Source organism: Harmonia axyridis, chromosome 4 (genome assembly GCF_914767665.1).
Source record: "Harmonia axyridis chromosome 4, icHarAxyr1.1, whole genome shotgun sequence".
In the NCBI taxonomy this organism is placed as follows: domain Eukaryota; kingdom Metazoa; phylum Arthropoda; class Insecta; order Coleoptera; family Coccinellidae; genus Harmonia; species Harmonia axyridis.
The window spans coordinates 21,087,912-21,110,378 of record NC_059504.1 but is presented as its reverse complement, the minus strand read 5'-3'; the positions used below and the strand labels follow the sequence as shown (position 1 = coordinate 21,110,378).

At 32.1% G+C, this 22,467-nt stretch overlaps 4 protein-coding genes and 1 long non-coding RNA gene across 13 annotated transcripts in view; 3 read left to right on the top strand and 2 right to left on the bottom strand.

Moving 5' to 3' along the window:
- Positions 1–10,243, bottom strand: part of LOC123677502 (choline-phosphate cytidylyltransferase B-like) — a 35,193-nt gene extending 24,950 nt beyond the window's left edge. Inside the window, exons 1-2 of one of the 4 annotated variants that reach the window (XM_045614054.1) lie at positions 10,122–10,243; positions 9,051–9,155 (exon numbers count right to left, since the gene is read on the bottom strand). In XM_045614054.1, coding sequence (XP_045470010.1) covers positions 9,051–9,155; positions 10,122–10,160 — 144 coding nt within the window. In that variant the 5' untranslated portion in view covers positions 10,161–10,243. Of the gene's footprint in view, positions 1–9,050; positions 9,156–9,298; positions 9,532–9,567; positions 9,838–10,121 lie in introns of those variants that run through there. The other 3 variants (XM_045614053.1, XM_045614055.1, XM_045614056.1) reach the window with 3 other exon arrangements.
- LOC123677504 lies at positions 9,988–10,746 on the top strand. The gene is made up of 2 exons (XR_006747110.1): positions 9,988–10,481; positions 10,571–10,746. It is a non-coding gene; the product is annotated as an uncharacterized LOC123677504 (long non-coding RNA).
- A 1,033-nt stretch (positions 10,747–11,779) lies between these two features.
- Positions 11,780–12,853, bottom strand: LOC123677501. Its single transcript, XM_045614052.1, has 3 exons — positions 12,365–12,853; positions 12,054–12,314; positions 11,780–11,974 (listed from the first exon to the last, which is right to left on the bottom strand). Exons 1-3 carry the CDS (start codon positions 12,675–12,677, stop codon positions 11,805–11,807), a joined length of 744 nt encoding a protein of 247 aa, XP_045470008.1. The 5' UTR covers positions 12,678–12,853; the 3' UTR covers positions 11,780–11,804.
- Positions 12,854–14,938: 2,085 nt separating this feature from the next.
- On the top strand, positions 14,939–16,810 carry LOC123678467 (ribonuclease P protein subunit p30). Its single transcript, XM_045615502.1, has 7 exons — positions 14,939–15,219; positions 15,353–15,504; positions 15,589–15,660; positions 15,720–15,788; positions 15,839–16,110; positions 16,392–16,471; positions 16,551–16,810. The coding sequence occupies exons 1-7, from the start codon at positions 15,129–15,131 to the stop codon at positions 16,739–16,741; spliced, it is 927 nt and encodes a 308-aa protein (XP_045471458.1). The 5' UTR covers positions 14,939–15,128; the 3' UTR covers positions 16,742–16,810.
- Positions 16,811–18,414: 1,604 nt separating this feature from the next.
- Positions 18,415–22,467, top strand: part of LOC123678191 (chromodomain-helicase-DNA-binding protein 7) — a 32,926-nt gene continuing 28,873 nt past the window's right edge. For 4 of the 6 annotated variants that reach the window (XM_045615083.1, XM_045615082.1, XM_045615081.1 and 1 more), the window contains exon 1: positions 18,415–18,664. The gene's annotated coding sequence lies outside the window, so the exon portion shown is untranslated. Of the gene's footprint in view, positions 18,665–19,075; positions 19,280–19,506; positions 19,528–22,467 lie in introns of those variants that run through there. The other 2 variants (XM_045615077.1, XM_045615080.1) reach the window with 2 other exon arrangements.

Below are 22,467 nucleotides of genomic sequence, written 5' to 3'. Positions count from 1 at the left end.
GGGATCACAATTGTGATCACTATTGATGTCATTTACATATGATATGTGATTTGTTTCTCACAAATCTCGATAATCTGACAATGGGGTGGCAAGACATTTTCCTCAGAATGTCTCGAAATTGATGATAGCATCTCACAGACAAACGAATCTGTGAAAATGTCTGCAGTTTTGATACAATATAGTACTATCCGGGTAGAATATAGAAGTCCAAGTGTTGGAAGCTAACTATGAATGGAACTTCCGAAATTAACCCACGAATTCTTGAAAATACAATTTTTTTTTATGAACTTTTTGAACTTCACACATATGAATGAATACTATATAATAATATGATTGTTGTCAAAATGAATGAATAAATCAATCAAAAACAATATAATAATGAGAGTAACATTCATAATAATAAGAACAATAATGATAATAAACAAAAAACAATTTGAAATTATATTAGCCTGGTTATGAACATTTTGGCTAACATATTTGATATTATTGGACATCAGATATATGAGGATTCAGTTATTATAAAATATCTCACAATATGTCGTTTCTCGGTCATATGAATTATTCTGGCGTTATCTTGTGGCATGAAAAGATGTATGGAAGATCTTGGATTTTGTATCTCATTTTATAGCCAATGTGGAGCAGTGTATAAAAAATTATCGATGGTGGTGCCTAATATAACCAAGGAAGATCATTTCTCAGTCGGGTTCTGGCCGCCGAACATCCAAATTCCATCCCAACCAGAAATGAGAGCTCCCCGATTGATGAGCAAAAACCCCGAAAATTGCAAAAAACCCATTTTCAAAGCTCCATGTCTCGAAAACTGTCCATTTTTGAGCTTTGTGGTTAGGGACACTTCTGATCAGTTTATCAAGAACTACAACATATCAAAAATTCAGCCAAATTCACGGAAAGCCATTTCCCATATAAAACGTGCGGGGTCCTTTAAAAAATCTTTTACTTCGAGGCAATATTAATTCCAGTGATGAATATATATATATAGGAACATATTCCAAAATATAAATTCATAGTGAAAGGAAAATTATGTGAACGTTAAAGCAAATTGCGAACATAATATTTCATTCGAATTTTGCATTAGAGCGTAGACCATTAAAAGCATCATTAACTCTAAATGAAAGTTGGTTTTTCGAAGGTGAAAACCTCGAAATGATCAATTGTTCTATTCTATCGAATATTACCAATATTCACCTAACACTATAAAAAATGAGAATCGATTAATTAATCTAGATGTCTCAGAACGATAAAGTAGATTCCGGGTCAGAACACAGAGTAATAAACATAGATAGAGGGAGCATAAGGTCATCTTCGTTAAGAGAATATGGTCCCCAGCATGAGCTTACAAAGGACCAGGAACCTGAATGTATTAAAAATAGTTACCGGGTAATTTCGAATGTGTAATGTTTTTTGTAGGGTGTTTGAAGTAGAAGTATCGATAAAAGCTACAAATGTAATACTCGTATCATCATAACTTTTTAACCAGGGAACATATTTAATAGGTTTTCCGCTACTTTGCTACAAAACAGGCTTTCTTTCATTGATAGCTAAGGTTTTTTGATTTTTTTTTATCATAGTCGAGCGTTCGGATGATTTTACAGTCAGGCAGCTCGGGACACGGCCGCACGACTGTGAATCAGAGAATGAACTTGACTGCCCGACTGGAATCTCTTCGACGCCTGCTGCCAAACGCTCGAAAAAACGCCTCGTGAGTGGCGAGCATAAGTTAAAAATTCCTACTAAACTGTTTTGCTCATACAAGGTTTTGTTTTTATTACTCGTTTATTATTTCAATATTTTATTGGAATATTGAAAGCAAAAGAATACAATAACAGCATTCTTGAATGGCATATTATCCAGCAAGTCTCTCTGCTCTAAATCGGGATTCAGCAAGTATCGTCAGCTACCAACTTGATATGTAACTTTCTTCCTTTTTGATCAATTACAATTGTCATCTTGCCAGATCTTGCAATGTGTTTCATGAAGCGGCATCTTGAACATTACCAGCTATATTGTTTTGCCTTTGATATTTTAATGAAAAAGCGTAATAATAAAAAATAATTAAAATGAAACATTGTATGTAAAAAAAGGCTAAGCAGTTAAGTTTACCACCTAGTCATGAAACTCATACGTAAAGATAAATACACGTAAAAAAATCAAAAAACTTGGCGATCAATGAAAAATATCCTTTTTACCTGCAAATTAGCAAAATAGTTATTTCTTTCACTAGGCAGCAAAGTAATAGATTGACTGCAGCGGCTGATAGTTCATAATAGCCGAGAATAGAGAGGGTATAGGAATTCAGCCAAGGCAGTCAAAATCTACTTTGCCGGGTTGAACATATAATTTTTTCTTCGATTGTTCATAATGATATATGTAGGATATTGTAAGTAAAAGTAATACTTTGCTGATTGTATGTGTCTGCAAAATTAAAATTCGCTTAGCTTTTATCGACATTTCAACGTTGAACACCCTATACAACTTGGGTACCAGCGTTGACCAGAGTCTTATGATCAGCTCTTCTTATTAAGGGCAAAAAACAATATTAAAAAATTAAATCAACCAGTAACTATTTTTCATAAATTCAAATGCCTGGTTCCTTTGACATGAGTAACGAATTAAAAACACATTTTAGGAACTAACAACTTGTGATATTCTTAACTCAATTCATGAATTTCCCCCACAAAGGAGAGCACTTGAATATAGAAGTAAATAAACTAGAAATTTCTAGAAACACTGCAAACTGACGAACATCGCTAGCAAAAATGCAGCATAAATGCCAAAGCTTGGGTTTTAGCAGAAAGATAGAGAAAATGGCAAAAATTTTTCTTGCGCAAATTCAAAAGTGAAGACAAATTATTGAAAATTTCATATTTAACTCAGAATCATTCAAATAAATAAATTTCATTCAATTGATGCACATTTTTACTAATTTAATATCATTGTTCATTTGAAACTGAATTACAATATGACAACTTTCAGATAACACAGATAATATTGAGTGTACTCCCTCTATATATATTTTTATTACTCTGAGGCACAGAAGCTTTTGGGCTGCCGTCAGTAATAAAATTGATGAATATTCACTGTATAAGTTGAAGTAGAGGACCAGGAAGACGACGGATATCATGGCTCAAGAACCTGAGAAGAAGTTGAAGTATCTTCCGAATAATTATAAGATTTCCAGAAATGTGATGAATCTGATTAAATTATAATGCTTTTCAATTCATTCGTGTGTTCGTTGGACAGATAAGTCAAAAGTTAATTGAAAGTATCTTTTCTACATGTAATTTTCTGTCAAATTCAATCTTCCGTTTCAGGCCATTCTGATCAGTAGATCGTGAATACGGCAGTTCTCGGGTTAACTGACCTATCCCAAAAAAACGGCCCCACCGAAATAAACGCCAACAGTTCCGCAACCTAACCTAAGTTGGAAGAGATTGAACCACAGACAAGAGTGATGCTATTGCGTGTATTATTGTCACCTCCCATAGTCCTCCGGAATTAAATTATTCGGTCTATTCTTATCATCGTAACAGGTTACGTGCCAAATACTAGTATACTAACTGACAAAGAAACCCAGAAGGAGCCGTTTAAATTTTAATTTGTTGTTTTTTTTTGTTGGTTAAACATATATAGTATAGCAAGGAGTAAATGATTGAAATTTGAAGAAAAAAACGAAGGGTTTACAATTTTTTTCAATAAATTTGTTAATAATGAGTTTGTCCACCGCGATTATATATACACTTCCCAGCACGTCTTTGGTATTGATGCAATAAGATGGTTTATTTCTTCTTGAGGGATACTATCCCATGCTTCCTTACTTCATATCTTAGAGCCGCCAAAGTTAGTGGGGACATCATGGGTAGAAGGCTTACCCATGATGTCCCAAATATGTTCTATGGGCGAAAGATCAGGGGATCTGGGCGGTCATGGCGAAAGATTCAGATGGGTCGCTTCGAAAATGTTTAAACTAACTCTGGCAACATGAGGTCGGGCATTATCTTGCTGAAATATTTGATTCTCGAGTTCGTCAAGGTAGGGGAGAACATATGGCTCCACTATTTCTTGAAGGTAATGTAGTGCTCTCACTTTACCTCGAATAAAGTCTAAAGATGACTTACTTGCATTTGTAATTGCACCCCATATAATAATGCCTACTGTTCGGTGTACATGACACTCAACATCAACTGAGGTCTTTCTCCCCGACGTCGTCTAACCCTTTTTCGGATATCATGTGCACTCAAGGAGAATCGAGATTCATCAGAAAAGACGACTAGATGCCATTCCACATTTCGATGTTGACGTTCTATGTAATCGTTGCCGGCGATGCCCAACCGTCAGAGGTAACACAAGATGGGATCGATGATGCTGCAGTCCAAAAGACCGTAAGGGCAGTTATAGGATTGCCTTGTTGTCCTAACCACTCATCAGCCAAAGATCGAGTTGTCGCAAATCGGTATCTAATGGTATCTAATTGGTATTTTGATAATACCAATTAGATACCATTTGTGTGATTTGATATCTCTTTTGCAACATCTTATAACAGTAGTTGATTTTCTGTTCGTACGGTAATCAATTTCTCGAAATGACAACCCCGCCTCCCGTAGGCCAATAATTCAACCTCTTTCAAATTCAATTAGCTGGCGATAATTTCCACGTACACGTGCTCTAGGCATTTTAACAACAACTAAACATCAACTTTGGATCTCCTCGAACAGCTAGTTTGTTGTAAAATTTCAAAAACTCACAAAAAACGACTACAATATTTAAGTTACAAAAATTGTTTACATGAAAAAACCTTCAAGATTTTTTTCTCCAAATTCATTCATTTAACTCCTTGCTATAGGTACTATCTATGTTTAACCAAAAAAAAGTTTAAAATTTAAACAGCTCCTTCTGGGTGTTGCAGTTTTTTTGTCAGTCAGTATATCTCTAGAGAATTGGTACAGCAGTCAAGAAAAATATTGAAAAATTCAATGGATTTCTAAATGTATGTATACAATAATGAAAACGAGGAAAGCTCATTCATGCGCTAATTACAGCCTTGGGGACCACAGAATTGTATATAGGAATATCCATGAATAAACAAGCGCTCAACGGCTTCAGGTCAGTGCTTTACTCAATTTTTTTTTCGATATTATTATTGAATTTTCTCTGGTTTTAACAGCACTATTATCACGAATACTAAAAAATTGTTCTTCTTTATATTGAGGCATAATCTTAATTTGGTTGGATTTGATGTTATCACTGAAATATTACATTTTTTTCTTTATATCATGCTTCAATTATCTACGGCTTTGACCAGGCTTATACTCGAAATTTTGCGTACGGAATTTTGTCACAGAAATATTTTAATTTCTTTTCTCTAATTCTGTGGCTAATCCGTTCATTCTGTCATATCTTGTAGAAGAAAATCGTGCAGGTATATCTCAGTTTCACACATATTTCATGGCTATATTTCATTATTATCTGTTGGTAGGTACTCGGTACACTCCTGCCACGGATTTATCTCTTATCTGTCAAATTTGTGATAGAAAACTGTTCTGCAAACCTTCATTTTTCAATGCAAAAATCATAAACGATATTTAGGGAAATATTCCAATAATTTCAATAAAAATACAGTGAGTTAGAGAAAATAATGTATAATACTCGTACACGAGGCTTATTCTAACAGTCGTTCATTCAAAAACAATCATCTTAGTGGATCGTTTTTGAATTTTGAACTCGTGGAAAAATATCAATGCCTCCTGTATTTGCATTATAACAGTTACCTATTTATAATACAAGTGCAGAGCGCATTGACATTGACATTCCACGAGTTCAAAATTCAAAAAAGAGTCACGAAGTGTCGAGTTTTTTAATGAACGAGCGTTAGAATGAGTCTTCTGTACGAGTATTATACATTATTTTCTCTAATTCACTAAATTTCTATTGAAATCAATGGACTATTTCCATAAATATCATTTGATGACTTTTGCATTGGAAAATGTGGTTTGGCAGAACTGTTTTCTGTATCAACAATTTGACAGAATGATAATAATGAGTTGGCAGAACTTTTTTCTGAATCAAAAATTTGACAGAATGATAATAATGATAAATCCGTGGCAGGATAGTTCCGAGTACATATAATAATAAAATACAACTATGAAATCTATGCGAATCTGCGATATTCTCGCATGATTCTGTTCTACAAGATGTGGCAGAACTAACGGAACAGCCACAGAATTAGAGAAATAAATATTCCAAATTGATTCTTGATTCTACTATTGTTCTGTTTATGTGATCATGATTGTACGAAGCTTGTTATTTTATATCTCAACTCCGTCGGTTTTGTTGTAACGAAAAAATTGGGTAATTTTTTTCGATAGATTTCTTGAGTTTTGTCTGGTTCTGGTGATATGATCAATATAAAATTCTTCATGGAGCTTGAAATTGTTATTTAATCTGTAATTTTGAATTTACCAGGAAAGGCAAATTCCGAAATTGCCCATAAATGAACTTGACCACGGCCACTAATCTAGCCTGAAAATTAAGTTTCTAGGAGTTTCCGCTCGAGAGCTAACGTGTTTACGGGCGGACATATACGATTTGAAAATTAATTCGTCATCGGTGAGTTGAACCTTATCGTTTAAGGCCATTCCCAGCTCGAGAATAACAGACGTTGTAACGAAATGATGAGGCGACCTGTACGGGGATCGAGCGCTCAATCAAATAAAGTTTTAGATGGGGGTACTATCCGATACAAAGAAAGTTTAATGCATAAAATAAAGAACGGTAGTCCTCAATTGATAATCTGATACATTTATTTTAATGGCAAAAAAATTAATTCAGATTTCTAAATTATGACTAACAAAGATACCAGGAAATTATGAAAAGCTCCCCAACAGCTTACAATTTCAATGTTAGGCAATGAATAAGATTGATGCGGCAATATGTGAAATTTGTAGCATTCTCGTTATATCACCAATAAATGAAATAACATTGTATCGGTGTCCCAAATTCGTCTCAGATTTCCTTTGTGCTAGAAAAAAAATGTATGGCGCATTTTCGGCTCGATTTTTGAGAGAAATCCATTTGGTGAAAAACGCATAAATTCAGCTGTTATCAAGCTATAAGAGAAAATTGGAAAATGGCGTGAAATGGACAGTTCTCATAACTTCTTCATTATTGGTGCTATCAACATGAAAACAAAACATCAGGCATTTTTTTTAGTAGAATCCACTGATGCAATGATTTGTTTTTATTGCCATTAGCTTTGAAGTTACGATAAAACTTGTGTTTTTTTAATTGTAAACCAAAACAATTTCTATAACAAATAAAATAACTTTGTCTCTTTTCAAAAATATATAACATGATATGTAAGTTTCTTATCGAACTATAAAAATCATCAAAAGTTTCAGTTTTACACGGCAAATCAACCTAGTACCTATCTTTAATTATCTGTTAACTACAGATAATTGAAATATTGGGTGACGACCAAGATCTTCGGATTTAACACCATTAGACATTTTCAAATTGGTAAATCTTGTTCTTTGAATGTAGGCAAAGAAAAGTACTAACGGTGTTAAATCCGGAAATCTTGACGACCACCGAATATGTCTAATTAATTAATAATTTATTCAATTTTAATTTTAGGCTTTCCTAAAATATGGTGTTGTCATTTCAAAATTATAGAACACTTGATATTTTTCTGAAGTAATGTTCGAGATATTGAAAAAAAATAAAATTCAATTCAAATCCTTCTGAAAACTATCCATGAACAACAAAAAATAAAAATCAAAAGTAAAAAATTAGCAATTTCGACCCAAATCGGTTCAAGAAAATTTATAATTACTTTATCAATGCTGTTTTTAACGCGCTGTATTTCAGAAACGAAGCAACTCCGTTATAAGTACGTATATGATCATAGGAACTTTTTTTGAAACGACCTAACGAATCATCTTCTGAAGTTTTGTACCGTAGTTAGGAAGCACCCTGTATATTACTGTATATCAAAAATCCCTTTATATTATTATATTCATTTTCTATGTTTATCCACGACTTCAAATTTCGTCATTTTTTATTAAATCCTTATATAATTAATACATACATTAATTGGAGTCATTGGAGATTACATCCTTGAGCGGATTTTTTTGCCTTCATTGAATTATCGAAGAATCCAACCAAATAACAGATAATTATACATATTTTTTTTGTATTAACCTCGATCTAAACATAAACCGCTACTCGATATTACGTAGGAAAAATTAAAAATAAGCATAGCTTCTATAAATTCTGAAAATAGTGAAAAAAATAATTGCATAGACATAGAGCATAGAATAGACTGCTCTGTATTTTCAGTTTTGATCTGAATACTAAATGGATTTATGTATTAATTTGTATTACTTATTTTTTAATGAATATTAAGTGATTGTCTTATGTATGTTATTTATTCAAGGTCACCAAATTCCGCGTCTTGAATTCTAAAATCACTTTCAACCACTAAAGTCTATGATCAACGTAAATTCGAAGGTTCATCTCCCTAGGGCCTAGAGGGTTCAAAATAAAATGACCAGGTACATTATAATATGAAATTTCATTCCCTTGAGACATTCATGTCTTTGATCAATATGAGATATATTATCGGTTCATTAATAATTATTAATAAAGAACAAAACAGGGAGATGAAAATATTGCGCTAAACTATCGATCTGAAAAACCTTGACCGAACGGAGGAGCATCCCTGGGAGAATAATGAAAGAGAATTTTAAATGGTGAATTCTTGATAAATACGGGGGTGATCCGAGAAGTTACCGAACATGGAAAGAGACGAGTATATTAGAGACTTGTTATCTGGTTCATACTTCAATCAAATATATTTATATTATAATTTTATGTAACAGTTAACATTCTTTTGCTATAATATCTCAAAAAAAGTAGTGAACGAAATCTCATTTAGATATAATTAAATGAATACCTAGAATTCTAAAAATTTCTCACATTATTCTGTGTACCTATATCATAGAATTTCTTAGATTTCATAATAAGAAACTCACCATATTGTAGGTTAGGAGATGAGGTGATGTATCTTCTGATCTGCTTCGTGTTCTTTTCCTCGACATTTTAAATATACTTCTTGTCTGATTTAATATACTTAGTATCTGTAATAACGCAATAAAAATTAAGACTTGTCATAAGGTAAAATTTGAAAACGAAGGATTCACATTCAGAAAGCTCAAGAGGTAGTTTCACAAGGATCGGAAATAAATCAGAAGAGAAAGGAGAACCTAAAAATGAATCATACCCGATTTCTTATAAGAAAAACATAAACATATCACGTATTCCTGTGATTCTTTAACATAATCTGCTGGCTATTCTTACCCTGCATTCCTAATGCAAATGCAACACTTCCATGCAAAAAAATTAGGTTCTTTCATAACAAATGACACTTATTGACACGTTGTTAATTTTGACAGTGAAACGAGAGCAGAGAAAAATCAACGAAGCCAATCCTGTTAACCCTCAAGCATTGAAAAATTCTCACTTATCCTTTTATTTATGTTTATTACTTACTTGATTAACGATTTTTTTGAGGTTAAAATTGTGTTTCGATCCGACCGACATACGTCTACACAGCTGCCAAGTTCACAATGCACTAGCGCTGAGGCTTGAATCTTGAATCTGCGCCTAGGAGCAAACAACTCGCCGGTGTAATATTTTAAAGAGGTTCTATTGTAAATACCTCGTTCGTTGCGGTTCAATCAAAAACAACAATTGCAATAATTAATTGCGCTACCTTTTATTTATGTAATGACTACGCAGGCAGAACAAGGAAAGAAAAAGGATGTAACTCATTTCGAACGATATCTCATATTAGGCGCCACGTATCACGTGGTCCTTTGACGTGTAATCGGATGATGATACGTAGCTCCGCGCAGGAATCGACAGATTCACTGGGAGCTCCGATGCAGGACCGAATTAGCTAGAATCAGGTAATGATAAGTGTTATCTTATCCACCCAAAAAAAATTAGTTTTCAAGGATTACCTATACGAAACTTACACTGAAAGGATCGGATTCAAGGATTCCTATAAATAAATATACCTAGGAGATAATCGATGCACTTACCTTGACACAGTCATGAGAATTTTTCTTGTAAGAAACCATAAGCTTGTTAATTTAGAACACAATGTATGAAGAATTTTTCTCAGGAAGAAGATGGTCAATCAATACTTAGAATTTAATAATTGTATTCCAGTTTCCCCAAGCTGGTTAGATATAAAACTGGTGATGTAAATTTAGATAGAAAAAAAAAATTTGTGATGTATCTCAATTTGAAAGATTTGAAGTAACTCGATAATATTCATCTGTGCACTAGCAAATAGTTTATTAAATAGCAGAACTTTCCATCAAACATTTTCACAGACTTAATATGAGGGAGGTTTATTGGGGTTATAACCCCCATCGATTAAAAGAAATAACAAAATTGTAAGTAACAATTAAAAAAAAATTAAGAGAAAGTGCAATATTTTGCTTGGGGGGGAACCCCCACGAGTCAACTCCACTGAATGTTTCAGTTCTATTGCAACCAAATCGTTAGAGAATAATAGAAGCACATTCAAGAATTCTAGTTTGTAGACACATAACTTTTTAGTCCATGGGTTGTGGGGAATTAATTTAAATAACCGGATTACTTAATATGTGGATTAATAAGAAAATGGAAAAATTACTTTAATAAATTTTTAAATGTTAATTTTTTTTTCTATTTCGACTCTCCTAGGCCACTGTGAGACCTCTCAAAAGCTTGGGCAAAGTAGGAGAACTGGTTGTGCCTTGAGTAGGTTTTGTTACAGTGTCCGATCGCTACAGCACTCGGATAATTTTTTGCCTAACGGTAGTAATAAATTCAACTATAAAATAATTGGAGGATCTTGATGTTTCAAAACTATATCGACTAATTTTTTATTTCTCTTTTTGGGCTCTTGCCCCCAAAGAATGCGCTACTTCATATCGTCCCCATGATTGTAATTTTCGAATTTTGTACTCAAAGATAAGGTTCAACTCCTTAATGAAGAGTACACGATCAAATTCAATTATGTTCGTCCGTTAATAATATTAACGGAAGTGATCATATTATGATCACTTCCGAAGAGAAAAACCATAGTAAGTTCGTAGTTGAGTTCGATAATGGACAAAAACCGACTAGAGGTTCCGTAAATATGGCTCTTTCAATTTTGATTATAAGAAATTTTGTATTCAGAACTACATATATTGACTATTTCAAGCTCCACAGGAAATTTTAAATCATCTCGTCACCATGAGCAGAGAAAACCCAAGCAGAATATCAGAGAAAAAATTCAATATTTCAGATTAGGTTTTAATTTGTCAAATGTTCATACTGAATTTCAGGAGGATTTGTATCATGAGATTATCTAGATAAATTAAAACATGAAAAAATAACACCTCATATTGTATAAATATAAAATCTCAATGAATTAACTAGCTTTCAAGAGCTTCTTAAACAAAACCAGAGCTATTCCTAATTTTTTTTTGTTTGGGGCTTTTAATCACAACAGCATTAGAGAAATACTATCATCCTGTTATTCTATAACATTGGATTCTAATAATCACATTTTATAAACCTAAATGAAGAATAATGTGCCAAGTTTTTGAAAAATTATTCATGTCACTGAAAAGGTCGAATTAAATCAAGATGAATTCTATTTTTCAAATTCTTCTTCCATCAAATATTCTTCAACAAGGACTTGGAAATTTGAGAAATTATATTCATTTACACAATAATTTTATTCTTCAACTTGCTGGTTTTAAATCATCAAGGCTATAAGTATTGTTTTCTAACATCTGAACCAGAGGATCTACTTTATTATACTCTAAATCCATCTTAGGTCCAACAGCCCACAATGAATCCAAATCATATCGTTCACGGGCTTCTTTTGAGAAAATATGTAAAGCTATGTTACCTAAAATAAATAAAATGTGGAAAAACCCATCGCTTTATTACATTATCATCAAAACAGTGAGCTCATAAAAATGACAGACCTAAATCCAAAGCTTGCCAATCCTTTGATTTTTCTCCTTCCAATTTAGGTATCCTGTCTTTCTTACTTCTCTTCATCTTATATACTCTTCGGACAAACTGACAAACAGCATGCATATGCCTCGTTGATTTAACTGAAGCCACACAAATATAATCTGCATAGTTTATACCATCCGGTATCTTTGCAACAAATATATCTAAAGCATTTTCTCTTTTCAGGACATCAATTAAATCTTCTATATCAAAAACACCAGTTAAACCTCCTTAAAAGAAGTGATTAGTGTTAAGTACTGAAAGTGAAGAATTAATTTACGATTCAAATTTAATCCTTGATATCGATCATTTTCTTCCTCTTCGATTTGTGGAAGATTATATCCATATTGTTCAATTCTGGCTTCATCATAAATATCTAATACTACTTCAGATTCGTCCTTAAATTCTTGGTATTTAGGTTGAATTGTTGTCTCATCCTCCTTTCGTATCTTATGAATACAACTTAATTTCAGTTGTCTGTAAAACATTGTTCCGCCTGTTGTAGTTTGATAAATTCTAGGTATTTCATTATTTTTTTTTGAAACAGCCAAGATAGCAGATAAAACTCTGAAAGTGGGCCTAACGAAACTCATAATATAAATTAAAATTCTGTCTACTTCAGGAATAAGAATAAGAGCATCATAGGTTTTCAATAGATTCGTGTTTTCATAACGTCCTGTTATTTTTATACTCCTTAAAAAACATATTTTTATTTATATATTTATAGGTTAGGAAAATGAGATTTGACTTTAAATCATAGACTATATGATGAACATTTCTCTGAGCTGCAAGAAGGAATTTTGTGAATCAACATAAGCGCTACGCCACCTGGTGACAATCAGAGTAACTAGAAATGTTGACATGGTTTGCCTCAGAGGAAGTCAGTCCTTTTCATTCCTGTGAGTTTCTCGCATTCTGCTTTGTTTTTGTGTGATATTCTACAAATATTTATATATTTTTTGAATCATTTCAATAGTTATGAGTCGTTCGATTCGCTATTGTTCAGTTCCTCAGTGTTCTTCCTGGAAAAAAAGGTCAAATATCAAGTTCCATGCTTTCCCTCAAACTGTTAATGAATATCGTGTTTGAATGGCAAGGAAATTGGGGAGTAAAGTGCTGATGGATCGACAAAAAGCTTGGCAACTGAAATTCAAAATCGATAAAACAGTGACAAGAAATATGAAAGTATGTTCCCTGCATTTTATCGATGATGATTATTTTTATCGAGGTCAGCACTGATAGCACATAAAATTTTAGATTATATTTATGGGGATAATAATAATAATCGTTTACAGATTCCAGTTCTATACAGAAAGAATGTTTGAAAAAGACTGTTGTGCCTTCCAGAAATCTTCCTGTTGAATCCACTACCACAAAGGAAGAACCTGAATGTTCTAGTAGTAGATCTGAAAGATTGAATCAAAGAAATATCAACGAAGAAAAACTTATTGCTGAAGAATGCTCTTGTGAAGAAATCGAACCTGCTCTACAATCTACTTCCCAAGATGAAATCGATGCTGTACAAGGTCTATTACAGCTTCTTCAGGGTCAGCCTGATTATAATGGGCCTAAAACTTTCAAGGATTTCGAAGTGCAAGTGGATACTCCTAAAGTATCATCTTTGTGTGACCTGATAACAACAGATAGTGCTCTGAACAGTTTTACTGGTCTCAATAATATGAAACTATAAGATAGTAGAAGCAGTACAATCTATTTACAGTGATCAAAGATCAGATCGTTTAACAATCAAGCATTGTATTGTTTTAGTTTTAACAAAATTGAAATGTGATCTTTCATATGTGACATTATCTGTTTTATTTGGCGTTTCACAAGAATTGTGCCAAACATACATTGTCTTCAAATCTAAGGTACCTTTACACAATATTGGAAAAATTCCTCAGAAATATTTGGACATGTACCTACTCTGAAATTCTATATATTTTTTTTCAGGGAACACTGATACTTCTCTATCACATTTTAATTATTTTAAAATAGTCGTATAATATGCCGAATATATTTTCAGAATAAATACATTTCATAAGTGAAATATTTTCAATTGAATTCTCATTATTCTTTGATGATTCATTAGTTAAGCAATAATTTAATTCGATAAATAGGTATCGATATGAGTAGTTTCATGTAAATTGAGTTATCTCTTAATAAATAAATAAAAATGGATATGTGACTTTCTGTAGTATTCCTAAAAATATTCAATACATTAGCATTTGTAATATTTTGTTGGGACTGTATAATTGAAGGGTAATGTGAAATGATCAATTCGGATAAGTAAAAAAACCTTTCAACTAAAGTTTATTAGTCATGCAAATAACATGTAACATTTTTATTATGTGACCCGCATTTAAAACTTCTTCACCTTTATAAACACTTCTAGAAGTGTTTGTACCTTTAAGATATCCTAAGTATTCTACTAAACTCAGTCTTGCCATTTGGACCTAAAAAAGGTACTATTAGAATCCTGTAGTATAATAATGTTGATTGAACCGTTCACATATTATATGCACACGATTGTTATTCGTCATTTTTCGAAGTCTTCCATCCTTGCATAACTTTCAATATCACTAGACTGAACTGAAACAAATGATGATACCTTCCGCCTTTACCTAAAATGAAAATATTATATACACAGTAGCACACTTGTTCACTATAGAAGTCTGAAAAGTTTTTATATTTATTGTAAAATCAAATTTAAATAAAGCAAATACACACACAACTAATACAACAAAACATTCCAATGTCAACATTTATAGTTCTACGTCTGCTCACCTTGGCGCTGCTTTCTAATTTTCAGATGCCTAATCTAATTATAACTTTATTCTATGTCAATGAATGACAATTTCTCTATGATCTAACCTATGCAGCCAATATTTTGAAAATGTGAATACCGCGGGCCCCCATAGGTTTACGAAGTATTGGATTTTGTATTACAGGACATTACTTCGAGTGTACTGAAAATAATACATTTATTTAGGAATATAATAATATCAGGTTACTTATATGCAGGTTTTATTAAGATATTGTTGAATATGAATACTAAAGGTTTTTTCGACTTATGTGTACCAGAAAATCATTTTACCAAAGAAAATTGTGTTGCCACATTAAAAGTCTTACGCCAATGTAAGTTTCATTCGTTATTTAATTAATTTCATGTATTGAAAATGAATAGAGTAGGGTAACAGTTTTTATTGTATTTGTTTGACATCATAATTCAAGTTATTAAGGATTGATAATTTGATTTTTAATTTTTCAGATGGTTATCGAACTATAGCAATAAATCAAGTAATCAGAGAGAAACCAGAAGCTAATAAAGAGAATAATAAAAAGAAAAAAAAGAAAGGAGATGCAAAAGATAATAATGAATTAGTTCCAGAACCTATTAAGATAGATGAAACTTTGTTGAAGGTATGTTCTGCAAAATAATATGCATTGATATAATTACCGACTATGTCTTACGTTAATGATTTATACAATTTTTATTTGTTTCAGGATTTTGAAGATATGACTATATTGAATAGGTTAACAGTCACTTTTTCTGATAAAGATTTTTATTATAAAGTTGTAAGTTATACCATAGTCTACTACTAACTGTACAAATTAAAATCATGAATTTTTTTTAGACAAAATCTCCTAATTTCAAAAAATATACTATATTAGCAGTTTTACCGACAACAAAAATTGCATTTATGGTAAGTAGTGGTGATAATGAAAATACAAATTTAAAATGCTCTTATTGTAGTTCATATGCACAAGTGTAGAAGCAGATATACTGACTTATTGTGGAGAAGAAAAAGAATTTAGAATAGATAGAAATTCTTACAATCATCTCATAAGAAAAGGATTTTTCTTTGAAATATTGTATGGTCCTACTAAAGAAGATTCAACCATAAGGAAAAATACTATAAATAGATCTCATTTATATCATTCTATTGGAAAATCAAGAAATATTATTCTGTCAAGTGGGGTTTCGAATTTAATATACTTAAGTAGTGCATATGATGTTATAAATTTGTAAGTTTCTTTAATGCCCGCCACTCACGAAGCGTTTCTTCCAGCGTTTGGAAGCAAGTGTCGAAGAGATTCCAGTCAGACAGCTTGGGACACGGCCGTACGACTGTAATTCAGAGTATGAACTTGACTGCCTGACTGGAATCTCTTCGACGCTTACTACCAAACGCTGGAAGAAACGCTTCGTGAGTGGCATAAGAGTTGAAGGCTTATCAATTCTCTTTCAACATTATCACTGAAAAATTGGTACTCGAAAAAATTTAATTAGCTGCCATTCATTTCAGAGGTATCATATTTGGTCTAAATATGCAACAAGCTAAAGATGCTATTTCTCATCATGGTTTGGAATTATGTCCTAAAGCAGGTATTGTCATCAATAACAATTTTTTTCTGCTTTCTTATCCTCTTAACTATTAAATTATTTCTCCTTATTATTATTTCAGTGGGACGATGTCATGGAAAATCGATTGTAATGGTTGAAACAATAGCAAGCAATGATGATATAAGTTTGATAGAAATTGATGATTCAGTTCAAATTGTAGAAGAAATAAGTACAGTTCAAATTGAGGATTCAGATGAGGAAACTATGCTACTAGATGAACCAGTACCTAAAAAAATGAAAAGAAAAAAATAATTTGTACTTATCTACATAAATGTTGACTATTATTAATTTTTATTGAAAATAAATTATTTCAATGTTTAATTGATTTTTACTCAACCCAAATTAGGATTTAATAGATTGAAATTAAAATAATTGATTGCCGCAATTTTTTTCTATATAAAAATCACTATCATTTCTCCAACACAGTATAGTCCAACAAAAACTTAACACCTCCATTTTCTGGCCTTGAATTGAAAATGTGGAAAATCGTTTAGTACCATCAATTTCTGATTGAGTGGGAACAACTTTTCCGCTCTTCACAACTACAACCTCTTGATATTGATAGGGGTGAGGGGTGCTGCAATACCTCATTTTGAAGATCTTATCGTGTACTATCTGAAATTTTGTTTCAAGGGTTATATCGATAAGGAAATGACAGGTAAAATAGAGGAAGAGTACAACTACTAAATATCTTTGAAATATTTTGGATTCGAATAATATTCTCGATATAAATTCTACATTGTCTCTTTCACTATTTCATTTCATTATTGATAGATATTTTGGAGGGAAATTTTAGGGTTAGATAATACTCCATGCAATCCTCAAAATTAGTTATCCCAAAACCCCCATCATTATTCAAAATAAGGGGGTTGAAGTTAAGGAGATGACCTCGTCATCTCATACTCATTGCGAGTATGGTTAGTAACCATATTTATCTGAAGAAATAAATATGTTGTCATTTGGTTTTTTAGTTATTTCAGAAGATGTGGTACTAAATCTTTGGAGAGAGGAAAACTACGTCCATTCATGAATTCATTATATAATCTAGAATAAAATAAGTTGTTAGAGAAAGTTTAACTTATGCTATTTGATTCAACTTAAATGATATGTAGCAACAAGTTTTTTCTTACAAATGTGAATTAAAACAAGGTGTGCACATTTGTCAAATTCATGATTCCACTTTAATGAGTCCCTCCCTATTCGATATCTGAAGGTTTTTCAATGAGTCAGAGTCATGTTTAAGTTTTTAACTTTTTTGTTGAAATGTCCGCTTTTTGCTCTTCTTTCACTATTTTTGTTAATAATAATAATAAGGTCTTTATTTATTTATTTATTTGTTATTCAAATAATATAGGTATATGTAGTTGTAAATCTACAATTACATTAAATCCATTCTACATCTTTTTACCAGTATATATTTAAATTATTCTAATGTTTCTATTATACGATTTACTGAATACATACAAATTGCTGGATTTAACATCTCAAATATACAATCAATTTATCTTCAGACACAAGTCAAAAAAACAATTGTAAGATTTTGTAAATTTAAACTTATATAATTTCGAATATTTCCTTCCATATAATTTTGATTGTAAAATCAGATTTCTATTTTATTGTTTTGAAAATTGTGATGAAACACGGGGCAAAAGCTTATTGAAGAATTTTCAATAACTAGTAATGCCAACTGAATAAAATTATATTACCAATATATTATATATTATTGAATTACATTATTTATAGAATAATTTATTTACGAAAGAATTGCAATCGCATCTTTTTTTGGAAAAATAAATTCGACATCAATTTTAGGGCTTTTTGAGTATTCCGTATTAATTTTTATTTTAATTTGGTACTTTCCTATTTTAAATTTGGCGCCATGACAGATGTCTCTCTAAAAATTGCCCACCAGGTAGCGCTCCGTTCACAGAACAGAAGCGTAATGATAAAATGGAGTACATATTTATACGTGCGGATTATATACAAAATAATTTTAGGTAAATATCTTTATATACGTGATATGCAACGATAATTATAACTACAGTTCGGTTTATGTATGTGCGATTTACAAAATCAAAGTGTTTTATTCAGTGAAATTTCCGGTTAATGTGTTAAATTGTCATACGAAGCAGTAAAAAGAGAACAACCGAAACAGACAGATCTAAGGTATCCATGGTAAGTAATGCAAATCGTAATAGCACTTTTATTTTAATTGCTGATCATAAAGTTTTCATGATATTTTGAGTAAATCGGTCAATTCTTGAGGATAGCTGTAAATTTCCTTTCGGTTCGGTAAATATTGTTAAAAGTTTCGTCGAAAAATCAAACATATCCGTTGAAGTTATCACCTGATTGGTTGTGTTTCCACAACTGTATCCTAAATTGTGATATTCCTACCAATTAAACAGTCTGATAGGTCTCATTACGATTGATGTTGTATTATTGGAATACGTGAAATATTGAAATCTGTGCTGAGAAATTTGGGGATTACTCAAAGGGCCTTTGTTTACATCGAAGCAATAAAACAAAAGTGATGCGGGAAGCTGTGACCTTTGACGAACACCGCAAATGTCGCTAATTCGAACCCAAGCCTGGACATCTTTCAAATGGCGGTCGCGGTAAGGTTCATTGTTCCCGACAACTAGATTGATAAGTTGACGGATGATATTTGTTTCGTCGAAGCATGCTTGATCTGTAGGATTCCCGAAACGGCCTTCCAGAATCCGTGAAAGTGGAAGGTGGCAGATGTACCGTTTTTTACATGGAGATCGTGAATTAATTATTTCCAAAGTGAGTCTGGACACCCGCTGCTAATCAATTTAGTAATTAAGTTTAGTCGCTTTCTGGCCGTATCTTCTGTTGTGCGCGGTTGCCAATGCGTTGTCGATGTAGGTAATTGCAAATTCGTCCGACTGTCGTTGTCATGGATTTTCTTACTTTTCTCGTTCTTAATTCGATGCGAGGGGTCTCCCACGTCGATTGTCAATTATTTCGGCATCGGTTTTCACGTTTGTAGCCGATCTGGTGTCGTCGAATAGGTAAATTTTATCGATTTGAATGGTATGTGTTCGTAATTATGTAATTTGCAAGTTGGTTGGGACTCATGGGAGGAAAGTTATGTCGCTCATGTTTTTTTAGAGCTCATAAGCGTATAGCTTTTCCCCTTGAGCTTCAATCGCTGTCTTCTGGAGGCATGTGGACTGTTTGTTTAGCATGTTTGATTCGTAGTAGCGTAAGATTCTTGGAACATTCGACGACCCAATACCTGAACCGTAATTAGGCCTAGGCGATATCTTCAAATCGGCATTTCTACAGAAATTAGAAATGAATGACCGGTTTTTAAAAATCCTCTGCTGCAAGAGACAATTTCTTCGGCAATTTGTATTTGTTTTTGGGCCGGCTCACATCGGTTTTGTGTGTTGTGTTTGGATAAATGCCCGGTGGAAGGGAACAGTTGTCAGATTTATTCTAGTGTGAGTGATTTCGCAGGGCATCGATTCGCTTTGATAGGTTTTCATATTGTACGGGGGCGGGCTGCGAATTATTTAGGCTATTGTTCCTCGAATGAATTTGATCAATAGTAATAACTTGTTGGTAAGAACATGACATATTTTCATTGACCAGTGTTACACTCTTGCTATTGTTATGTTTACTACTGCTATTTTCGACGATTTTTCAGGATAAATAGATAAGAGAATATCGCTTTTCTTTTCTACCAAGTTATTCATCTTCATAGTTTATTATATCGATTGATGAACCGCCTCTCTCAAAATAAATTTTATTTATATTTAAAATGAATAATTCTAGAACTACAGTGAGCAAATGTCTGTAGATACATGAAATATTGTTGTGTATTTTGATATTGTTTATTTCTTATTCGATTCTATGATTTTCTCAGCTTTGAAATCGAATATTATAATTATGAATCTAAAAGATAACTCAGGTAAATAGCCTGAGTCAGTTTGAAATTGGTGCAATGCTGAAAATTTCGATAGAAGATTGCTCCTGGTTAATTTTTGAAAATAATGAATCATTAATGTTATGAACCTACCTCTGCGAATTCACGTTCAAAGAAGAAAGTTGGTACTTAATCATTACAATTCATCGAACAACATAGCATCATCTGAACATAAGATTTTTCTATAAACTGAGAACGTTTAGGATTCATAAATCTTAGATACAAGGTCAAAATTAGAAAAATCCAGAAATAATGTAAATGTTCACAGTAAATTGTGACAATAATCAACGGATATATTCACCAAATGGATCTATTCAATTACTCTCTGTCGTTCTATTCTATTAATATTTAATTGTATTTTTAAATTGCCAGAGTGTTGTGATCATGGGCAATTGTCGAGGTTTATTCAATATGGCGGGCGTGACATATGCTGATTTCAACGTTATATTTCTTGAATCAAGACAGGTAATGCTGTTTGTCGAAGAAAAAATCTTAAATAACGGCATTGAAGCTGAAACAAGCTCTAAGAATTAGCGAAGTGACATGATAGTTCGTCAATAATGTTCTGATGAGTTTTACGAACGACGAAACTTTCAAGACAAAAATTTGTGTCTTACTAGTAATTCGGATGAAACTTTCAAAAATTCTAAACTCCTAAACTATGATAGGTAGGCGGTAAATTTACTGCCGATTCTGGTTTATTGATAACACTCAGTAAAACACGGAAATCTAACATGATTTCAGATGAATCAGGTAAATTAAATATTTTTTTTTCGTTGAGGTGATTTTTCAACTATTGCCATCGGTTATTTTCCATTGACAGTTAACTGATTCATCTGAAATTATATCGGAGAAATCATTTATTTCCACGTTCCAAAGAAAAAATAATAATTTCCTATTTATTATGATTATAAGGGGTTCTAAAACTTTTATTGTAGCGATTGCCAATGATGAAATCATTTTTGTGTTTTATTACAATTCATTAACCATCTCGAACTAAAATCGATCAGTTTTTCTGTTCAAATTTTATAAAATCCCCAGTATATAGGGTGTTCCAGGTATAACAAACAAGGCATGACAGCAAGAGTAGATTGCTTATCAATACAAAAAAAAATTCCTGCAAACATAAGTTCTAAATGATCTCACTTCAGTCGCGCAGGTTGTTGAAGTTTTAAAAACTTTTTGAAGAGTTTGGGAAAATTAAAAGCTGAGGTTAACAGCTTGGTTAAAAAACATTTATTTAATTTGCTTTCTGTTCTTACTTCCTCCATTTTTCAATAAAAATACCATCAATATTCGAGTATCGATTCTTTTTTTTATGAAAAATCAAATATTTCAAATGTTTGATGCCTATTTTCTCGAAAATGGTAAGGTTTAGAGATTGGAGTATTATTTTTCAGAAAGTAATTTTCAAGAATTTCAAACTTCGAAAATGTTTGATCATTTTAGAATGATTGTTAGAAGCTGGTTATTTTATTCATGTTTATCGGAAATGCAAGTTCGCAGAGAATTTTTCCATATTTTAACAAATTTTGTATGCTTCGATTAGCACATTAGTTGTACATCAAAACCCAGATTTTTCACTCCATTCAAAGTGTCCACTGTCTCAAAAATTCCAAATTGTTTTCTATTCTATAGAATATCATTAACTTGGTGTCGGGAGCTTTTGAGCGTTCATTCATTTAGGTGCCAATTGGGGACCACAGATCTGTTGTACTTACTTTATGAGATGTTATTTATTAAAATAAAGTATGTTTATAGTGCATACAACAATGATATCATAATTGATGTCAATGTTGTCGGTTATTTCATCTAGATGAGTAGTTCTAAAAATACGATAAACCTGAAATTAGGATAAACATTCGTTCGAATATTATACATAAATAAACTTAATTTCAATGTGTTTTTATCAAAATATTGTGCTTTTTTTTTAGATATTCTACTTAATTTTTCACGAAATTTCTTCCTCAATATTATTGAATTTCCAATGGTTCTGATTGATGTTATCAGCTTTAAATTT

Excerpts from the sequence above, each read along its gene's own strand:
- LOC123677501 (XM_045614052.1), bottom strand. The coding sequence starts at position 12,677 with ATGAGTTTCGTTAGGCCCACTTTCAGAGTTTTATCTGCTATCTTGGCT. Across the intron at positions 12,315-12,364 it reads TCAAGGATTAAATTTGAATC|GAGGTTTAACTGGTGTTTTT; the intron begins GTAAATTAATTC and ends ACTTCTTTTAAG. Across the intron at positions 11,975-12,053 it reads TTGGCAAGCTTTGGATTTAG|GTAACATAGCTTTACATATT; the intron begins GTCTGTCATTTT and ends TATTTATTTTAG.
- LOC123678467 (XM_045615502.1), top strand. The coding sequence starts at position 15,129 with ATGAATACTAAAGGTTTTTTCGACTTATGTGTACCAGAAAATCATTTT. Across the intron at positions 15,220-15,352 it reads ATTAAAAGTCTTACGCCAAT|ATGGTTATCGAACTATAGCA; the intron begins GTAAGTTTCATT and ends TTAATTTTTCAG. Across the intron at positions 15,789-15,838 it reads CAACAAAAATTGCATTTATG|TTCATATGCACAAGTGTAGA; the intron begins GTAAGTAGTGGT and ends CTCTTATTGTAG.